At 43.0% G+C, this 20151-nt stretch overlaps 5 protein-coding genes across 5 annotated transcripts; all 5 read left to right on the forward strand.

The window, feature by feature from the left end:
- The first annotated feature begins 941 nt into the window (after positions 1-941).
- LOC123501790 (cuticle protein 7-like) lies at positions 942-1869 on the forward strand. Its single transcript, XM_045250810.1, has 3 exons — positions 942-1090; positions 1189-1335; positions 1444-1869. The coding sequence occupies exons 1-3, from the start codon at positions 1076-1078 to the stop codon at positions 1774-1776; spliced, it is 495 nt and encodes a 164-aa protein (XP_045106745.1). The 5' UTR covers positions 942-1075; the 3' UTR covers positions 1777-1869.
- A 135-nt stretch (positions 1870-2004) lies between these two features.
- Positions 2005-3897, forward strand: LOC123501793 (cuticle protein 21-like). The gene is made up of 3 exons (XM_045250813.1): positions 2005-2612; positions 3341-3466; positions 3565-3897. Exons 1-3 carry the CDS (start codon positions 2601-2603, stop codon positions 3832-3834), a joined length of 408 nt encoding a protein of 135 aa, XP_045106748.1. The 5' UTR covers positions 2005-2600; the 3' UTR covers positions 3835-3897.
- Positions 3898-5371: 1474 nt separating this feature from the next.
- On the forward strand, positions 5372-6315 carry LOC123501794 (cuticle protein 7-like). The gene is made up of 3 exons (XM_045250814.1): positions 5372-5440; positions 5537-5650; positions 5928-6315. The coding sequence occupies exons 1-3, from the start codon at positions 5426-5428 to the stop codon at positions 6198-6200; spliced, it is 402 nt and encodes a 133-aa protein (XP_045106749.1). The 5' UTR covers positions 5372-5425; the 3' UTR covers positions 6201-6315.
- Positions 6316-11744: 5429 nt separating this feature from the next.
- On the forward strand, positions 11745-13326 carry LOC123501791 (cuticle protein 8-like). Its single transcript, XM_045250811.1, has 3 exons — positions 11745-11846; positions 12466-12633; positions 12991-13326. Exons 1-3 carry the CDS (start codon positions 11835-11837, stop codon positions 13264-13266), a joined length of 456 nt encoding a protein of 151 aa, XP_045106746.1. The 5' UTR covers positions 11745-11834; the 3' UTR covers positions 13267-13326.
- A 4281-nt stretch (positions 13327-17607) lies between these two features.
- On the forward strand, positions 17608-19671 carry LOC123501792 (cuticle protein 19.8-like). The gene is made up of 3 exons (XM_045250812.1): positions 17608-17630; positions 19091-19207; positions 19338-19671. Exons 1-3 carry the CDS (start codon positions 17619-17621, stop codon positions 19614-19616), a joined length of 408 nt encoding a protein of 135 aa, XP_045106747.1. The 5' UTR covers positions 17608-17618; the 3' UTR covers positions 19617-19671.
- The last annotated feature ends 480 nt before the right edge of the window (positions 19672-20151 follow it).

The raw sequence follows: 20151 nt of genomic DNA on the forward strand, positions 1-20151 counted from the left end.
ATATATATATATATATATATATATATATATATATATATATATATATATATATATATATATATATATATATATATATATATATATATATATATATATATATATATATATATATATATATATATATATATATATATATATATATATATATATATATATATATATATATATTCTTTATTAAGAGACTTAAGTTTTTGTCTTGCAGAAAAAAAGGCCAGATGATATCTCTCTTATTATTGTTTTCCAGTGGGTGAACACAGGTTGGTGGCTGCCAGCTGTTGTAATCCTAAAAATATAAAGCATCTACTATAACAAGAATCCACCGCGCTATATTCTCTCTTCCCTTTGATAATTCAAAAATCCTTTCTTTACCTCTTTAGTTATGTACAAAATCAATTTAGTCAAGTTTACTTATTGAAATAAAAACAAAAGATGCTTTGGATTGGGAAGGAATTAATGATCTGGTACACCAGGAAGCAATGTTCATCAAGCAGTAATGAAGATAGTTACCAGTCTGACAAACAAACACTGAATTACACGGGAACACTGTTCTTAATTATATATAATTAATTACTATCATACACCAAATGGTAATAAGAGTGATCTAATAAAACACCACAAACACAAGATATAGACAATACAAATAATTAATGCATATGTTCCTTCGGACCCGGTACACACAGAGAGGAACAATTACCATGCTTGCTAAGGAAGCCACATTTCCAATACTTCACAGCATCCTTCTCCACCATCCTCCCTCAAGTCATTCCAGGAAGACATCAAGGTAACAGTGACAATTTTGTATAAAAGCGTGTCCTCTTCAGATTGGAAGCGAATTTTGTTGCGCTAGTAGAAGGCGAACAGTCTAACATGAACTCGAAAGGTAGATGGTACGTGAATAAGAATAAAGACAAACATTCTCTGACCTGCTGTCCGACTATCATGTAAAGCAGGCAGCCTTTCTCTCTCGGCCCTGCCCATGTCTGCGTCCTGCATGAAAGACACGCCCTAGCGACACGTACTTAAGCTGGAGTTCTCGTGGTGAGGGCATCAGTGATTCCTGTGCTTTGAGAGTATCATGTCTTTCCTCAAGGTAGGAGAACGCCTGGCTACTGCTGGGAAATTATCACTGAGCAACAGGGTTCTGTTGTTTCGTTCAGGATGCTCACAGCTCTCCTTTTCCTTCGCCAGGTTGTTGCTTTCATCGCCCTCGTGGCAGCTGCCTCTGCCCGCCCTGATTCTGGTGGCCATGGTGGACATGCCGCCCCTGCCCACGCAGCTCCAGCTCACGCCCCGGCTGGTGGTTACGGCTACACCTCCTCCTCCTCCCCACCAGCGGTGAGTCCCGTGCAGCGACTCATGAAGGACACTGATGCCTCACACACTCACACCTCAGCAACAAAAACAACTCTCCCAATACTTCTCTCTCCATCTCTCTTCTAACAGAAACCCGAATACTCCTTCGACTGGGCCGTGAAGGACGACTATGCCGCTCTTGACTTCGGCCAGCACGAGACCCGCGACGGCTACAACACCGAGGGCAGCTACTACGTGCTGCTGCCCGACAGCCGCGTGCAGAGGGTCACCTACACTGTCCACGGGGACGGCGGCTACGTGGCCACCGTGGAGTACGAGGGCGAGGCTAAGCACGACGCCTACGGCAAGCCCCCAGCTCCCACCTACACTCAGCCCCCGCCTACGGACCCCCACCCACACCAGCCTATGGTCATGCTTAACCTCTGTCACGAATTCCCAAAACAACGTCCCTTTGTTCTTTAAACTCAGTCACTGCTTTTCCTTAAAGAACTATTTATGTACAAACCAACGACTTTATTTATGTAAACGTATTAAACGAGCAAGAAGCAAATTTCAGCACTATTTTCAATTCATGTCTATCCTTTTCTTCTCCTCCTCCTCGTCATCCTCCTCTTCCTCCTCCTGCTCCTCCTCCTCTTCCTCTTCCTCTTCCTCGTCCTCCTCCTCCTCCTCTTCTTCCTCCTCCTCCTCCTCCTCCTCCTCCTCCTCCTCCTCCTCCTCCTCCTCCTCCTCCTCCTCCTCCTCCTCCTCCTCCTCCTCCTCCAGTACATTGCACGCATTCTTTCCCCGAGGCTCGTACAGTCAGTATTTATGTATAGTTTTATTACTTGGACAATGATAGCTCGTCAGGTGGCCTGACACAACAAACTCGATGAACGTGGAAACCAATAGATTCAATGCACCGACTCTTCTGGTGGCTTCTTATATCAAAATCTGTTGGACAGTGTGGCTGTGAAAGTAAAGCTCTCTACCTAGGAATGTGTTGATGGTGACGTATTTTTTTATGTGACGGGCGCCGCAAACAGAGTATGCATCACATTTTCGACAAGAGTGAACATACAAACAGCTTACACAGCTTACGAAGAAAACGTGATGATGCTCCCCCGCCGACCCATCGCCGCTGCCCGGGGCGTGAATGGGAGGCCGGGAACGCGGCTTTCGACCTTCAATAGTGGGAGGCGTCTCTAAGCCTGAGGCTCACCTGACGTCACCGAGGCGGCGTCACATCCCAGTATATAAGGCGACGCGTCCCCCTCGGTCCTTACATCTCATCATTCACAGACGCCATGGCTCTCAAGGTAGTGCACAACCACCCACCGCTGCCTCCACGCCCTAGTGTTTGCCCTGCAGTGACTCACGCAGCGGCCATAACTCTGGCCGGCCTTTCTTACTCAGGCTTTCCTGAGGCTGCTTGTGATTGCGTGGAGGGCTGTGGACTGGTGCACAGTCCCTCAGAATGTCTCTGCCCAGGACAGATATAAGAGACTTAAAACACAAGCAGGATTTGAATCTGTAGGACGGTATCCTGAAGGACTGGCGCGGCCATTTCTCATGGAGAGGCTGACAGCGAAAATAAGATGTGTGTGTGTGTGTGTGTGTGTGTGTGTGTGTGTGTGTGTGTGTGTGTGTGTGTGTGTGTGTGTGTAAATCACCTCGGTCGTCTGCTAGTCATCCAGCAGACGACCATTACGGATCGAACTCAGAGCTCATAGACCGATTTTTCATGTAGGACTGAGACCACAACACACTCCACACACCGGAAGAGCGAGGCCACAACCCCTCGAGTTATATTTCGTACCTATTAACTGCTAGGGGAACAGGGCTACACATTAAGAGGCTTGCCCATTTGCTCGCCGCTTCCCATGACTCGATCCCGGATCCTCTCGGTTGTGAGCCGAGCTTGCTAACCACTTCACTACGTGGTGTGTAATGTGTGTGTGTGTGTGTGTGTGTGTGTGTGTGTGTGTGTGTGTGTGTGTTTGTGTCTTGGCACACGTCAGCCAATGTTGACATTCTCCTCCTTCAGGTTGTCCTGCTGTCAGCCCTCGCGGCCGTCACCCGTGCCCACCCCGACATCCCTGCAGCTTCCTATGGCGTTCCTGCTCCCTCCTACCACGCTCCGGCGCCCTCTTACCACGCTCCTGCCCCTGAGGTGAGCACCGTCCATGCCTCACTGTCATTGTCTGTCCCTAACACCCTCGCCGGCGTTGTGTCGTTGTCACGTTCGCTACAACCTTTTTTCCTCCTCAGGCGCCGCCCAAGTACGACTACAACTACGCCGTCAAGGACGAGTACTCTGGCAACGACTTCGGTGCCCAGGAGGCGCGCGACGGCTACGACACCCAGGGATCCTACTACGTACAGCTGCCCGACGGCCGCCTGCAGAAGGTCACCTACACCGTCAACGGCGACTCAGGCTTCGTGGCCGACGTGACTTACGAGGGCGAGGCCCAGTACCCCCGGGAGAGCTACGCCCCCGCCCCAAAGCCCTCCTACATCCCCGCCTCAGCCTACCAGTGATACCCCTCATCCCGCCGGACGCTGCTACTCTGTTATGGCTATTTATTAAAGGATACTTAACTTCTACATATTTCCTTGTAGTCTACGCAATGTGAATGGTCTCCTCTGAAGCCACAAAGGGAATATGACTGAAAAAATAACAGTGATTTATATATTTTGCTCTTGTGTCTCATAAAATTCATATTTTTGGAGTTCTAATCGACGATACTGTTTACAGCGCAGTGGCGAAATGGGGAAAAAAATAACTTTCTTACACAATAGTTGCTTTAAATTTGGAGGAAGTGTCTTGCACTCATGAAAAAAGGCCTTTGGTGTTGAAGAAAAAATGTGAAGAAATCCACGATATGTAACTTCAGTATAGAACCTGTAGGTCTATCTTTAGAATCTCCTCATTGTACTTTTGTCTTCATCCCAGTCTACAAAATGCTCCCTCGTGTCATACTCTCAGCATGGAGGAATGTGACGTGCGAGCAGCAATGCACTGGGCATCATTAGATGGTGAGGTTAGGCAGACATTGCAGGCCAGTAAGCTGCAGTGACGAGAATTCAAACCCGAGACATAGTGTAAAGTATAGTCGAAGGTATAATAAATTACACTGATAGTTTCGCAGGCTTTAATGGAATATAATGATATTTTTTAAAGTTTTAGTAGGCTCAATGAGGAATCTTTTTTTTATGTTATGGCTTATAGCGCCTGTAGGCATACTTGAAGAGTATATGAGGGAAGCGCTGTTAAGCTTCCGCCCATTAGTGACACAGGCAATCTTATTTATAGGGGTACCCATATTAGGGCCCATATCACCATTCAAGCTCATCTTTGGTGTATCCCCCTAGAACTAATGGTAAAGTAGTAGTAGTGGTAGCAATAGAGATAGTAGTAATACTAATTGTGGTAGTAGTAGTAGTAGTAGTAGTAGTAGTAGTAGTAGTAGTAGTAGTAGTAGTAGTAGTAGTAGTAGTAGTAGTAGTAAAAGTCGTAGTAGTAGTAGAAATAGTAGTAATAATAAAATAACTATCATCATAATCATCATTGCAAAAGAAGCATTAAAAATAGTTATGATTATCACAACCATTGCGTAAGTCTCACTATGGGAAGCCAAGTTGTGATGCATTGTATTGCACACCCTGAGAGGCGCATGTCACGCCAGGGAGGGGATGACGATGCCAACAGAGAGGGCTGACGTGGGTGGGGTGGTCTCACTATAGAATTAAGGGGGCGCTCATACGTGGCAGCATCATTGAATTCATGCCAACTGCCGCAGCAATGAAAATATCAACACAAGCTGACCGTTAAAGGAATAAAGGGATCAGAGAGAGATGGTGTAAGGGATCAATCCACGTTACGGACAGCAACTTACGATTTTGTTCCATTTTCCTTTCATCAGTCGAATATTCAGTGCAGTGATCACCCGAGAGTTCACCTTCATTTCCACATCTGTGACCCACCGCTACCTGATCGTCATGTAAAACAGTCTTTCATTCTGGGCGGGACCCAATGACCTTCAGCTATGGGAGACAGCAGAGCTGCGGATACTTAAAGGTGGACAAATCTCAGACCAAGCAGTAGTCAGATCTGTGCATCGATAACAGCATGTCTTTCCTCAAGGTAGGAGAACGCTTGGCCACCGCTGGGAAGTGATCGCTGAACCGCTGTATCCTGTTGTGCCGTCAGGGATGCTTACGACTCTTTTCTCTCCGCCAGGTTGTCGCCTTCACCGCCCTCGTGGCAGCTGGCTCCGCCCGCCCAGACTCCGGACACTCAGCCCCCGCCCCGGCAGGAGGTTACGGCTATACTCCGCCTCCTCCCCCACCTGCAGTGAGTCCCGTTCACAGAGTCCTCAAGACACTGATGCCTCACACCTTTGCATCTCGCCACAAGTAACAACTCTCTCTCTCTCTCTCTCTCTCTCTCTCTCTCTCTCTCTCTCTCTCTCTCCCTGTCTGTCTGTCTGTCTGTCTGTCTGTCTGTCTGTCTGTCTGTCTGTCTGTCTGTCTGTCTGTCTGTCTCTCTCTCTCTCTCTCTCTCTCTCTCTCTCTCTCTCTCTCTCTCTCTCTCTCAATCTACCTATCTACCTATCTATATCTCTCAATAGAAACCGGAATACTCTTTCGACTGGGCAGTGAAGGACGAATACGCCGGCCTTGACTTCGGCCAGAATGAACATCGCGACGGCTACAACACCGAGGGGGCCCACCACGTGCTGCTTCCCGACGGCCGCGTGCAGAAGATCGTCTACAAGGTGAACAAGGACGGCGGCTTCATGGCCACCGTGGAGTACGAGGGCGAGATCAGGCACGAGCCCAAGGGTTACGGCAAGGCCCCGGCCCCCGTGTACACTCAGCCCCCAGCCTACGGCCACGCCTAATTCCTCTGATAAAGTGACCCTATCTTAAACCTGCTCAACAGTCTCTCTCTCTCTTATCAAATATTGTAATTGTAGCTTATTTATGTCTTGAATTAAAACAACAGCAAAAAGATAATCTCGATCTTTTTTAACAAACTCCCATTCTTCCCCATTCTCTGTTTCTCTGGTTCTCTTTTCCTTCATGTGTTAATTTTTACGCACAATGAAGATCAGAACCAGCGTTATTATCGCTTCCATTTCTTTACTATTTATCTGTTTATTTTTGTTTTATGGGAAACCAACGTGCACACCAGCGATGCCTGCTCCAATTGGCCACACACACACACACACACACACACACACACACACACACACACACACACACACACACACACACACACACACACACACACACACACACACACACACACACACACACACACACACACACACACACACACACACACACACACACACACACACACACACACACACACACACACACCACTCCAATCAGCCTCATCATAACCTCATTGCTTCAGTGTCAAATAACCAATGACCCGATCCACCACCACCACAGCTTATCAAGGTTACCTTCACTTCAGTGAATCTTTCCAGTGAGCTCCGTACGATGCAAGGAAGCTAAAGACTTTAGGTCCCTTTGACTGTCCCCAGTACTCGCAAGATTGTCACTGTAATGGGATCTTAAGAACTGCTTTAAACGTGTGTATATATCAGTTTACTTAGATATCTATTCATCCTTCTATCTATCTACGTATCTCTCCATCCGTCAATGTTGTACACTCGTATTCCTATAATAGTGTAGTTAATGTAGAAAATCCAAGCCAAATTAAATAACTCATTCACAATTTTAGAGTACCTTCCCGTTTGAAATTCACTTGTATTCATATGGATCCACGTCTTGCATTCTTTCTCTAAAATGAAACAACGTTTATCTCTGATATTATGCAGAGCAATATTCTTAAATGAACCCAAGTCAAGTTTGTTTTAGCTATAAGTCTTTTCTTTTTTCCAATAAGATGTTCAGTGTAGTATCATCGAATAAAGCTAATATTTATGGTTCAATATTTACTCCTACTTCTCCATCAAGTTTTTCACTGCTAGCAAATATTCACAATCTTTAAGAACATTTGAGACACATTTTCCTTCTCTCATAACTCCTGAATAATATTGAGGTTTAGAAAAGACTAAACCAAATTCCCGTTCTTTTCTCTTTTATATGTCCATGCAAACATTTTCACTTTACAGAGTTATAATGTGAACAAATGATGACCACAGCGGTAACACGGTAATCCACTAATCTTTAACTGGTGCAGTGTTCTTAAGTCACATTGTGTCGAAACTGTTCTAGCTTACAATCATATTTCATTCATTAGTCCCGCTTTACATTGAGGACAAGCAGCACATTAGTAAGCACAACAATAACTCAGATAAAAACGCGGGTACAATGCTGATGACAACCCTTCAACACTGCCCCTGCCTGCCTCCCTCACTGTCCGCTTGCATGCGTCCTTGCCACCCTCACTTTCTGCCTGTCTCCGTCCTCAGGCTAGGGCCCGTCTATGATCAGGATCCTGGGGTAGAAAAAAATGTGGAGGAGGAGGAGGAGGAGGAGGAAGAGGAAGAGGAAGAGGAAGAAGAAGAAGAAGGAGGAGGAGGAGGAGGAGGAGGAGGAGGAGGAGGAGGAGGAGGAGGAGGAGGAGGAGGAGGAGGAAGAGAAAAGGAGAAAATAAACAAAATGAAATAAAAGAAATGGATAAAGCAAGAAAAGAACAAAAAATAGAGAAAAAGGAAAAACAGCAAATATAAGAAAAAGAGAGCAGAAAAGAAGACAGTGAGGATAACAACAAGAAGAAAATAAATAATAACAATAAATTCATCTACATACACATACCTTACAACTATAGAAAGAAAAACACCTGACAGATGAAGATTCCAAAAGGTGAACTCTACAAGCAAAGTAAACTCTGGAACTCCCTGCCTGCTTTTGTATTCCCTCCTTCCTATGACTTGAACCTTTTTAAGAGGCAGATTTCATGAGAACTTATTATCTAACGACAACTTCTTTCTTCAGTATGCGAACGTACATCTCAGAGGAACTTTTATATTATAGTTTTCCTGTCCTTGCTTGGTGTTCTTCCTAGGTAACACAGATAGACAAATAAAACAGAAACTAGGGACCACACGGCGCAAAAAGACGAGAAAGGAACTAGAATTTAAACACACCAAACTCCTCTGCCAAGTTGCCTTCCAAAAACAGTAACAACAAGGCGTTAAAAATAGACTTGTAGTTTTAATGAATAAATGCTGCCCAAATGACACCACGCTAACATCAGACAATGGACAACAGCTGCACTTTGAAGCTTATAAGACATCTGCCTCGTAAAAAAAAATAGGCCTTGACATACCATCTTTCTAGAGAGAGAGAGAGAGAGAGAGAGAGAGAGAGAGAGAGAGAGAGAGAGAGAGAGAGAGAGAGAGAGAGAGAGAGAGAGAGATCATAAAGGGTAAATATTCAGGAGACGAAGACCTCAATCGTGATGGGAAATAATAACAATGTAAAACTATTTGTGTGTGTGTGTGTGTGTGTGTGTGTGTGTGTGTGTGTGTGTGTGTGTGTGTGTGTGTGTGTGTGTGTGTGTGTGTTTGTAATTCACCTCGGTCGCCTCCTGGTCACCTAGCCAATCTTCTCCATTACGGAGCGAGCTCAGAGCTCATAGACCGATCTTCGGGTAGGACTGAGACCACATCAATACACAACACACACCGGGAAAGCGAGGCCACAACCTCTTTTTCTTTGGTTACTATCATTCCCAATTTGATCTCATTTATCATCACACTCGTCATTGTAATTTCAGCTGTAATGAATGATATTGCATCGCCTTCTTCACTCATCATTTACCATTACTACTCACTATTACTCCTACTAGTACTATATCAACTATTATCATTAATATTACTGCCACATCCATAGCCATCATCATCAACATCACACGATACTATGTCCATACACACACAGACGTACACACACACACACACACACACACACACACACACACACACACACACACACACACACACACACACACACACACACACACACACACACACACACACACACACACACACATACATGCACAATTATATACAGCTTTACATGTGGTGAATCGGCGCTGGAATCTAATGAAATTTATTATCGCGATATTTGTTATTGGTACAAACTTTTTATGGAGACAGATTGTTTGTCGGTTCAGAGATGTTTTCGAGAAACTAATCTTGGAAAATTGAGAAGTGATGCAGCCTCTCAGACCCTTAAACGCCGTGGTACAGTGGAACCATGCGTGCTTTGGGATCCTAGAGGTCTCCAAGCGCACGGGTTAGAATCCTGTCCACGGTCTGAGTGTAGGTTGGCCTTCCTCACTCGGGGCAACGGTTTCCTAGCGGGTGGGCTTTAAGATAGGAGGTACCCCATAAAGTATCCCCTTTAGCCCATAAATTTCCGTGAAAAGCCCACATGGTATAAAAAAAACAAAAAAAAACACCGCCTCTCGCTATCAGACCTTCGCATTGTAGGCAACAAGGAACAGTGAGCTGGTGACACACTATAACCGGGCGTGGCCTCAGCGCTTACCTTCCCTCACTGGCCTTGGCACATGTGTTGGTGTATTTCCCTCTCCCAGAGAGGCAGTAATAGTTATGAATACTAAATCGAATAGAAAGGAAAGATAAAACACAAACGTTATAGGCAATGGATTTAAATTAGTATTTCGTCTGTCATCGATCTATTCATATGTCGTTCACTCTAAGGACTCAACAGGAACATTTTGAATATATATATATATATATATATATATATATATATATATATATATATATATATATATATATATATATATATATATATATATATATATATATATATATATATGCATCGTTCTAAGCGCCAACGAACAGACACAGACAAACAGACAAAAAGAAAGACAGAGATAAAGACAAAGATATTTGCCAGACAGGGAAAAGAATAGATATGCATTGGTCCAAGCACGGACAGACAGATAAATAAAGAGACAGACAGACAGACGGAGTGATAAGCAGACATTCCTCAAAAATGATATGACAATATATTTTCCCGTGAACAAAATAAAATTCGCGACACATGCATCATTCCAGCAACACTCATAACTTGATGAGCTCAACACTCACTTTCACCGTGCGCGGCGGCTTCCATCCATTCTGAGACTCCTGAACCTCTCCCACTCTCCTTTTAAACCCTGTCACTGATGGACTGTCGATAAACAAGAAGACTTCAGACTCACCTTATCATTATTGGTTTTTGTAAGATGTTCACTGACCTAAAAGTACAAAATATTATACAAAAATATCCACTATAGCGTTAAGAAAATTTCATTCCTGACGCCACAAGATGATAATATCGAGTTTAACATTTCTGTAACTATTATGGAGTTGAAAAACAGATATTGTCTAGCTTGTCATCCATTTCTACTACTTCTGTATTCACTTGTTTCTATATACCATCTAGTTCCTGATATTAGTACAGTTTTGTATATTTTCTTTTCATTGCTAAGTCATATATAGTTCCTCACTATAGCTTAATTATCCCTCTATTAATCAACTCTATCTTACTAGTAACTACTGATTTCATGAAGTCTGTGAACTATGTGAATTAGGTAAAGTCATGAACACAATAAAATGAAAGTTCTACATTAGTCAAGTTTTGTCACACGAAGTGGGGAGGGATGGGCGAGGAGGGAGATTCTTAGACAGCTGTGGAGGCGCCGCGTGACATGCAAGACACACCAACGCACCAGGTGTATATCCCGACGCCACCTCCGCCACCCTGGCCACACCATCGGCTCTCTGCACCTGGCATATAGTCAAGGAAAGTCAAGTGTACTGCAAAGCGAAAGTTCCTGGCTGGCACCTTCTTAGCCATTCTGCTGCGACATGCAACCCTTCACTGGGTAATAAAAAATCTATATTTTGAGGGAATTGGCACCTTAGTTTGTCCTTTTTTTTCAACATTATATTTTTGCCTTTTAACTGAGATTCTAATATAAAAAGAGGAAAAACTCAAACTTTTTTACGAGGTCTTTACAAATATTAGCAAGAAAGGAAAGGAGAATTGAATAGACAGAATGCAGGTCACCTTCCACACAACTCAAACCTCGGAACTCTGACATCACCATCCATGTGCTTTGATCACTGAATCACTCGAGTACTGTTTTGTTCCTATAATTGTGAAAACTAGAGCAACACGTGAGCGATCAGATGAGAGAGGGAGGAGAAAGAGAGATGAGGGAGAGGAAGAACATACCACCGCCGACTACTCACCGCAAGGCTACCACGTTCACTCCAGTCCAGTGAAACCTAAAGTAATTGACCTCTATTACTGAAGACAAACGTTTCACTCAATAAGGCAATTCAACTCTCGCCGCATCATTCTTGCACGTGAAGGAAGGACGGGGATCTAGAACTTACTCTTTTCTTCACTGTAACTAACACGCCTCAGCCCGCGGCCCGCGTGACGTCACCGTGACTGAGGCATTTCACGGTATATAAGGCGGTGCGTCCCTCCTTGCTCATCATAAGTGATCATCTTCAATCACAGTCACCATGGCTCTCAAGGTAGTGCACAGCCAGGCTCTACCAACCATTCTTCTGCCTCAACTCCTACGAGGCTTTTACGGGACTCACGAAACTTATTTTTCTTCCCTAACGGAATACTAATTCAAACAAAAATAGGATGTCATTATCTGCACTTTCTGATATAACTTATTTGCTGTGTCAATGTTTCAATACACTAAGCAAGAAGAGCACTGGACGAAAAATACCAGTAACTGTGTTGGTTGTTCTATTAAGGCAATACTAAACCAAATTGTCCTGAGAAGTTTACCGCCAAGCTGACTAATCTGACGCACTGCCTCTTGAAGCTGTGCCTCGCTGGATACTTTTCATAGAGCAGGAACATATGATTTTGTTTTTTTCTGATTGCTAAGAAAAAAAAAAAACGTGAGGGAAAGAAGATAGTCAAACAGATCTCACGAGCTCAGTTGTATAAGTTCATCACTGCTAAATTTTGAGATTTCTGTGTTTCTCAGTTGTAAAGGCAGTACTTCTCTCTCTCTCTCTCTCTCTCTCTCTCTCTCTCTCTCTCTCTCTCTCTCTCTCTCTCTCTCTCTCTCTCTCTCTCTCTCTCTCCCCGTTCTCGAAAGTCACATCTACTACTCACACTTTCCTCCTTCAGATCGCCCTTCTGTGTACCTTCGTAGTCGCTGCCCTCGCTCGCCCTGACACTCCCCCAGACTCCTACCACGCCCCTGAGCCATCCTATCACCCGCCGGAGCCAACCTACCAAGCCCCTGCTCCCTCTTACCGCGCCCCTGCTCCTTCCTACAACGCTCCTTCTCCTGTAGTAAGTAATCTTCCTTGGTTCCTCAAGTAGAATGCACACTTTGAGTAAATAATTGTTACCTTGTCGGCTTCACATGGGTATATATTCCTATTGGCAATGTAGAATCCTTGTCAAACTATTGCTGTGATCAAACAAACCTTTGCAAAATCCCAATAACTTCAACTAAAGGTTGTAATTGTGCATTTGCTTTCGGATTGTTTTCTTTAGGGACTGACACCTTCTCTTGACTTTCCTTTCCTCTGAGTGGTCAGGGTAAAACACCGAATACTGATTCTTGGCTGTGAGGCGAGTTGTTGTGAACATTCCTAAACTTGTATTATCTATGTCTCGTTTCTTACAATGCTTTCTCCCCGTTAGTCGCCGCCCAAGTACGACTACAACTATGGTGTGGCAGATGATGCTTCCGGCAACAACTACAATGCCCAGGAGACGCGCGACGGTTACGACACCCAGGGATCCTACTACGTGCAGCTCGCCGACGGCCGTCTGCAGAGGGTCACTTACTACGTGAACGGCGACTCAGGCTTCGTGGCCGAAGTGACCTACGAGGGAGAGGCCCAGTATGCCCCCCAGAGCTACGCACCCGCCCCCGCCCCCTCCTACAGGCCACCTCCTACTCCTGCCTACCAGTGAGACCAGACAAGATGCACTATTGAAGATTATTTATTGAAGTATACTCTGACATAACCTGCATCTGTTGTTTGACTTTCCACTTGTGGCATAGAGGAGTGTGCTAAGTTGTCCTGCAGAAACATAAACGAACCACACACACCAGTCGATATATTGGCTCCTACCAGGTTGTTCTGATGGGATACACGTCCCAGAAAACATTTACATAACACAATCACACCAAGATAGAACACTTAAGGAAAACACGAGGTGAGTTACAATAATACACACACAAGAACGCAGTATGTAGCATGTATCGCTTCACTAAACACGACGCTTAAGGACCGCATTGCAAACATTTCAGCGTCTTGTCCTGAATTCCTTGAAAAGGCTCTAGTGAACATTATTGTCAGTTCCAAGCACGTTAACACGACCCCTGATGGCAAATTGATAAGCACTCCGCACTTTAAACAATGGCAATTATTCGGCTATTTCCGAGTCTTTTTTTTTCGAATTCTCGTGAGAGTTCCACAATTATATTTCATGTACCCCTTGACTAGATAAAGCCATTACTCGTGCAGAACTCTCTCTCTCTCTCTCTCTCTCTCTCTCTCTCTCTCTCTCTAGCTTTTTAAAAATAGTTCTAAAGAGGGAAAGAAGTGCTAACAATACGCGCCTGAGACACACTAGGTAAGATGTGGCAGAGTATGTAGCAGCTTCCTCTCAAGTTGACCTCTCATATATTCCAATAACACCCAGAACAACATCCAAATAAGTGAACTTCTTTCATATGACAGGGCAGAAACATGTTTGGCTCTCGAGAAGGTAATCAGTCCTGAGAGAACATACAGGACACAAAGGCAACAACATGACAGGTCTATCAACATCAAGATAAAACTGATGGTTGGAGAAATTTCTCATGATTATGCATGTATTCTTAACCTGTTGACCACTTGGTACAATTTTCCCTAATTGATAACCATTCTGGGACATCTTCACTTGTTCTACTGCCACATCTAAGCTGGGAAGAAGTTGTAAATTGTTTTCTTTTCATGGTTAACGTTCTTGTACATATATCTAGATGCTTCACACATTGCTTCTGATGCTTTTAACTGTTTCGTGTTGCAGTCATATTTTCATAGGAGCTGTTCTCAAAACCCTTAAAATTTTGCATCTTGACTTGTCATGGGCATTTATTTCTCGCTGATAGTACAAAAATTAAAGGAGTCAAGGTAAAACATCAATTCTTTGTCAGCACACTCATTGATTCTACTACACAACCATATATGTCCTCAGAAAGCGTCGGGTATTTTTATAATAAAGGAAACTGAGCTATGTTCTTTAACTAATGTAGACATCTTGTTAATCTATGACTAGAATCTTAAAACACTCTTCAAAGTTCTTATCAGCTTACCTAGAGCCTCTTATAAATAGTTACGTTGGGAAGCAGATGTTTCAAAATAGTCCTAAATAAACGAGAGAGAAAAATAAGGTTAGAGTAGTGTCGCTGTAATAAATCATATGTTCCTTCCAATACTGTTAGGTTTGTTTTGGGTGAGAGAATCCTTCCAATAATTACACACAAAAAATACACTGAGACATCAGGTTGTGACAGAAGCACTGGAGTGGAGACAAATCGTGATCACCACCATAAGAGTGACACAAATAGCAAGACACCATCGCAGCTAAATAGTCCAACCAACCTTCTGCACTCACTTTCTATACTAGTTTCCTTGGAGGTGCAACTAAACAAGCTTTTTTTTCAGTTTTTGTTTTCTTGTGCGCTCAATGAAGGTAAACAAATGAGAAATGAAAGAAATAATCGTGTAGGTAAGCATATAAGAAAGTAAATAAAATGTAACATTATCATTTATAATTAATTTACCATGCTGAAATAAATAACTCCTATACATTCACTCAGCCTCTTCCAAGATTGCCATGAAGATTTCACCTGACATCTACAAGACCATTCTTTTCCCAATAATTTTTCTAAGTACCTTATCAAGTGTATCCATTTTCTTCCTGAAGTTTATATATCTTCCTCTTTTCTTTATTTTTTTTTCAAACCTAAGTGCTTCTTATTCTAATAAATACACTCTTCTTCACAATTTTATCACTAGGGATTAAACAACAGACGCTAAATGTATACCGAGTTCATCATAACTTACTTAGACCATAATACAAATTATACAATACAGTGTTTACCTAAAATAAAAAAGGAAACACGAGGCTGAAGTGGTGTGGCCATGAACAAATAATGAGAGATGAGGAGCACTGGGGAAAGAGAACGCTGGAAATGAACCGACCAGACAGGAGTAAAAAGGAGGACCAGAGGGGAGGTGTATGAAAGCATTGAAGAAGACATGAGGGTGATAGATGTGACAGAAAACCCAGAAGGCAGAGTAAATTGAAAACAACAGAAGGAAGAAAAGTAGAGCAGTGAGGGTGTTATGGAAGCTGCGAAGGAGGACATGTGGGTGACGGATGAAACTTTTTGTCATACATGAGGGGAACTGGACAAAAGCTAACAAAAAGAGGGGAAAAAAGAGGGCCTCGAGAATCACAGCCCCTGAAATGTCAGAAAAAAAACAGAAGAAAATATAAGGTGGAGACGAGAGATCTTAAATAAAGGAAGCAAACTAGGGAAGAAAGTGATTCATAAACACGTCTTCAGGAACCACGATTATTTTCAAAAGGCATAGAGATAATTAAACAGTTTGTCAGGAGTGTTTCTCCTATTAATAATGCTGAAATCATATCAATCTGTCTATTAGCATAAAAACACCTTGAAAACTCGACTAATTTCAAATAGATCGTTTTGAAAGTAGCGGCGCTTTAAAAGTAGTGACATGAAAGTTGCTGAATTTTAGCCATATTAATGTAGAGTTAGTGGAGAGATTGGAGATAAATGAAATGCTTGTAGGAGTGACAGGGTGGCTTACAGTGTCATCTTGCTTCTATACCCTAAACATCACAATAGGCAACAAGTGTATAAGGCAAATAAATAGAATAAATAATAATAAAAAACGGAATAAATAAAAAAGAGAAAAAATCAATGAATTAATGAATAAGAAAAAGAGATTAATTTATCTTGAAGAGTTGAAACAGTCATACACACACACACACACACACACACACACACACACACACACACACACACACACACACACACACACACACACACACACACACACACACACACACACACCACACAAATATCAGGCTTTCATCACTCACTCATCACACTTTCACACACACACACACACACACACACACACACACACGAGTTCTAGTTCACGTTACAAGTACTGAACACGTACAAACACACCGCCACCTTGACAACGCATCTAGACATAACAATCACGCACGCCCACCACATCACGCACACCCAGTCCTCCCTTCCCCACGCCCTCCCGCCACGCCCACACCTCCCCATACTCCCTGACACGCTGGTGGCTGCGATGGTGATGGTGGAGATGATTACAATGTTTTTTTTTCTTTTTTACCTTATCTATTATTTACCCTTCTTCTTTTTCTTCTACATCATCTTCTTTTTAGCTCCTTTTCTTTTCTTGTTCTTGTTCTTGTTCTTGTTCTTCTTGTTCTTGTTGTTCTTCTTCTTCTTATTATTATTATCATTATTATTATTACTATTTTCATCATCATCATCATCATCATTATCTATAATACATTAGAAATATTAAAATTGTCATTTAAATATATATATATATATATATATATATATATATATATATATATATATATATATATATATATATATATATATAGAGAGAGAGAGAGAGAGAGAGAGAGAGAGAGAGAGAGAGAGAGAGAGAGAGAGAGAGAGAGAGAGAGAGAGAGAGAGAGAGAGAGAGAGAGAGAGAGAGAGAGAGAGAGAGAGAGAGAGAGAGAGAGAGAGAGAGAGAGAGAGAGAGAGAGAGAGAGAGAGAGAGTAATTACAGAAATAGTAGTAATACGTATCAGCAACACTACCACCACCACCTATAATAGTAGTAATAGTATTATTATTAGTAGTAGTAGTAGTAGTAGTAATTGCAGTAGTACTACTACTAGTAGTAGTAGTAGTAGTAGTAGTAGTAGTAGTAGTAGTAGTAGTAGTAGTAGTAGTAGTAGTAGTAGTAGTAGTGATATCACCGCCACCACCACCGCCAGTAAGAGCAGCAAGCAGCAGCAGTAATCGCCGTAAATACACCAGCTCCATCGTGAAGGGGAGGTCGGGGACGCGGCTTTCGGCCTTCAATTGAGGGAGGCGTCTCTCGGCCCGAGGCTCACCTGACGTCACCGAGGCGTGGCACATCCCAGTATATAAGACGACGTCTTTCCTCAGTCCTTAGATCTCATCACCAACAGTCGCCATGGCTCTCAAGGTAGTGCATAACCACCCACCGTAGCCTCTACGACAGGGTTTCTTTGTTTCTTTGTCAATTGTCACACTTGATGAAAAACATCTATCCAAATCCGTCTCTTTCCTTATGCTTCAAATTCATCAACGTGGAAGTGCTCCAAAAATTCATGGGAAGATGTAATGGTGACTTGTGACAGTTTTAGTTGTAAAGAACAGCTGGTCATCCTTGCTATTTTTCCTCATTATGACTTTGGTACTGAATTTCTGCAAAGATGTTATCGTGACTTGTGACAATCTCATGATTGGCGACTTAACTGTCTGAAATCAAACTGCACCAACCATGCTGTGGTTGAAAGTTACTGACATCACGGTAGTTGTTACTAAGTGACTAACATCGCGAAAGTTTAAACCAAAATGAATAGCATTAAAAACGTATTACATTTTTGTTAGAGTAGGAAAAATAACACGATCAGTTGCTAGAAGTATAGAAAATTTGTATTTACAACTTTTAATGAAATGTACTTGATATATTCTATGAAATTTGCTTATGCTATAATATATATATATATATATATATATATATATATATATATATATATATATATATATATATATATATATATATATATATATATATATATATATATATATATATATATATATATATATATATATATATATATATATATATATATATATATATATATATATATATATATATATATATATATATATATATATATATATATAAATTGCATGAAACAAATGCAAAAAAAAAATAAATAAACTCAAGTTCATTTCATTAAAAACTAAAAACACAAATTGTTAAGAGTGAACTGCTATGTATTCCAACATCCACTTAAAATTAGAACATTTGTTACGGGCAATCACGCTACCACTCCGGTAACACTGGCGGCCACAACACATAACATGCTGTTGTCAGATAATGAGGTTGCGGCCGCCTCGGTAAGCCAACCGCTGCCTTGCATTGCTGAGTATAGTGAATGCTCTGTTAAACGAGAGAAAAAAATGCATGGGAAATTACCGAAGCCATGGTGTGTGTGTGTGTGTGTGTGTGTGTGCGTGTGTGTGTGTGTGTGTGTGTGTGTGTGTGTGTGTGTGTGTGTGTGTGTGTGTGTGTAATTCACCGCGGTCGTCTGCTGGTCATCCACCCAGTCTTCCCCATTACGGAGCGAGCTCAGAGCTCATAGACCGATCTTCGGGTAGGACTGAGACCACAACACACTCCACACACCGGGAAAGCGAGACCACAACCACTCGAGTTACATCCCGTACCTATTTTCTGCTAGGTGAACAGGGGCCACACATTAAGAGGCTTGCCCATTTGCCTCGCCGCGCCGGGACTCGAACCCGGGCCTCTCGATTGTGAGTCGAGCGTGCTAACCACTACACTACGCGGTGTGTGTGTGTGTGTGTGTGTGTGTGTGTGTGTGTTTCTGACGACCTTCTTTTCTTCTTCAGTTTGTTCTGTTTTCTGCCCTCGTGGCCGCCGCCCTCGCCCGTCCTGACACGCCCTACCATCCACCCACCCCTAGCTACCACGCCCCTGCACCCTCTTACCACGCCCCCGCTCCTGATGTGAGTAGCTTACCTCGTTTTCGACAACTGTTCACATTCCCAACACAGATGTTGTGATGGCAAGTCGCTGCTAATATTTCGTGTTGGTTGAGTCGCGGCCACGCTCACTCTCCAAATCCTTCCCCTCCAGGCACCGCCCAGGTACGACTACAACTACGCCGTGGTGGACGACAACTCTGGCAACAACTACAATGCTCAGGAGGCGCGCGACGGCTACGACACCCAGGGATCTTACTACGTGCAGCTGCCCGACGGCCGCCTGCAGAGGGTCACCTACACCGTCAACGGTGACTCAGGCTTCGTGGCCGACGTGACCTACGAGGGCGAGGCCCGGTATGTCCCCCAGAGTTATGCCCCAGCCCCCGCCCCCTCCTACAGGCCAGCACCCACCCCGCCAACCTACCAGTGAGCACCCCGCACCACACACTGTACACAATTATTTATTAAAGCATTCATGACCTGTACCTCTTGTTTAACCAAAAATCCTCTTGACGACTGAAGCACGACCTACCACTCATCCTGCGCCTCCTGGAGGACAACGCCGCAGTCTACTGAACAAGCAAGGCTCGTGCTTTCAAGCATTTCACTACCCTAAAACATTGCCAATGAGGAAATTGTAGCACTTAAAGTAGCAGGAAGAGATTATGACTGGAAGGGAATGTTTACATGATAATCTAAAAGATGAAAGCTGTACTGGTTGTTTATGTGGTGATCGAAATATTTGTTGATGAACTGAAGACAGGAAAGTTAGTACTTCAGTGAAATATGGCATTGTGTGTCTATAAGCGATAGTTGTTGGGGTTTTCCTCAAACCAAGGAGGATTACTCTGGGGTTTGCAGTGACATCTTTGATCCTCTAGTCCCTATATACCTCTATTTCATCAAAAGCATATATATTTTCAAAACCTGGGATTGTTTATTGCTTATGTAATGACGTAAAATAG

Source organism: Portunus trituberculatus, chromosome 10, assembly GCF_017591435.1.
Source record: "Portunus trituberculatus isolate SZX2019 chromosome 10, ASM1759143v1, whole genome shotgun sequence".
In the NCBI taxonomy this organism is placed as follows: Eukaryota; Metazoa; Arthropoda; class Malacostraca; order Decapoda; family Portunidae; genus Portunus; species Portunus trituberculatus.

Bases quoted from the DNA above. Each gene is read 5' to 3' on its own strand.
- LOC123501790 (XM_045250810.1), top strand. The intron at 1,336-1,443 runs GTGAGTCCCGTG...CTCTTCTAACAG, and splicing joins CCTCCTCCTCCCCACCAGCG to AAACCCGAATACTCCTTCGA.
- LOC123501793 (XM_045250813.1), top strand. The intron at 3,467-3,564 runs GTGAGCACCGTC...TTTCCTCCTCAG, and splicing joins ACCACGCTCCTGCCCCTGAG to GCGCCGCCCAAGTACGACTA.
- LOC123501794 (XM_045250814.1), top strand. The intron at 5,651-5,927 runs GTGAGTCCCGTT...ATCTCTCAATAG, and splicing joins CGCCTCCTCCCCCACCTGCA to AAACCGGAATACTCTTTCGA.
- LOC123501791 (XM_045250811.1), top strand. The intron at 12,634-12,990 runs GTAAGTAATCTT...TCTCCCCGTTAG, and splicing joins ACAACGCTCCTTCTCCTGTA to TCGCCGCCCAAGTACGACTA.
- LOC123501792 (XM_045250812.1), top strand. The intron at 19,208-19,337 runs GTGAGTAGCTTA...CTTCCCCTCCAG, and splicing joins ACCACGCCCCCGCTCCTGAT to GCACCGCCCAGGTACGACTA.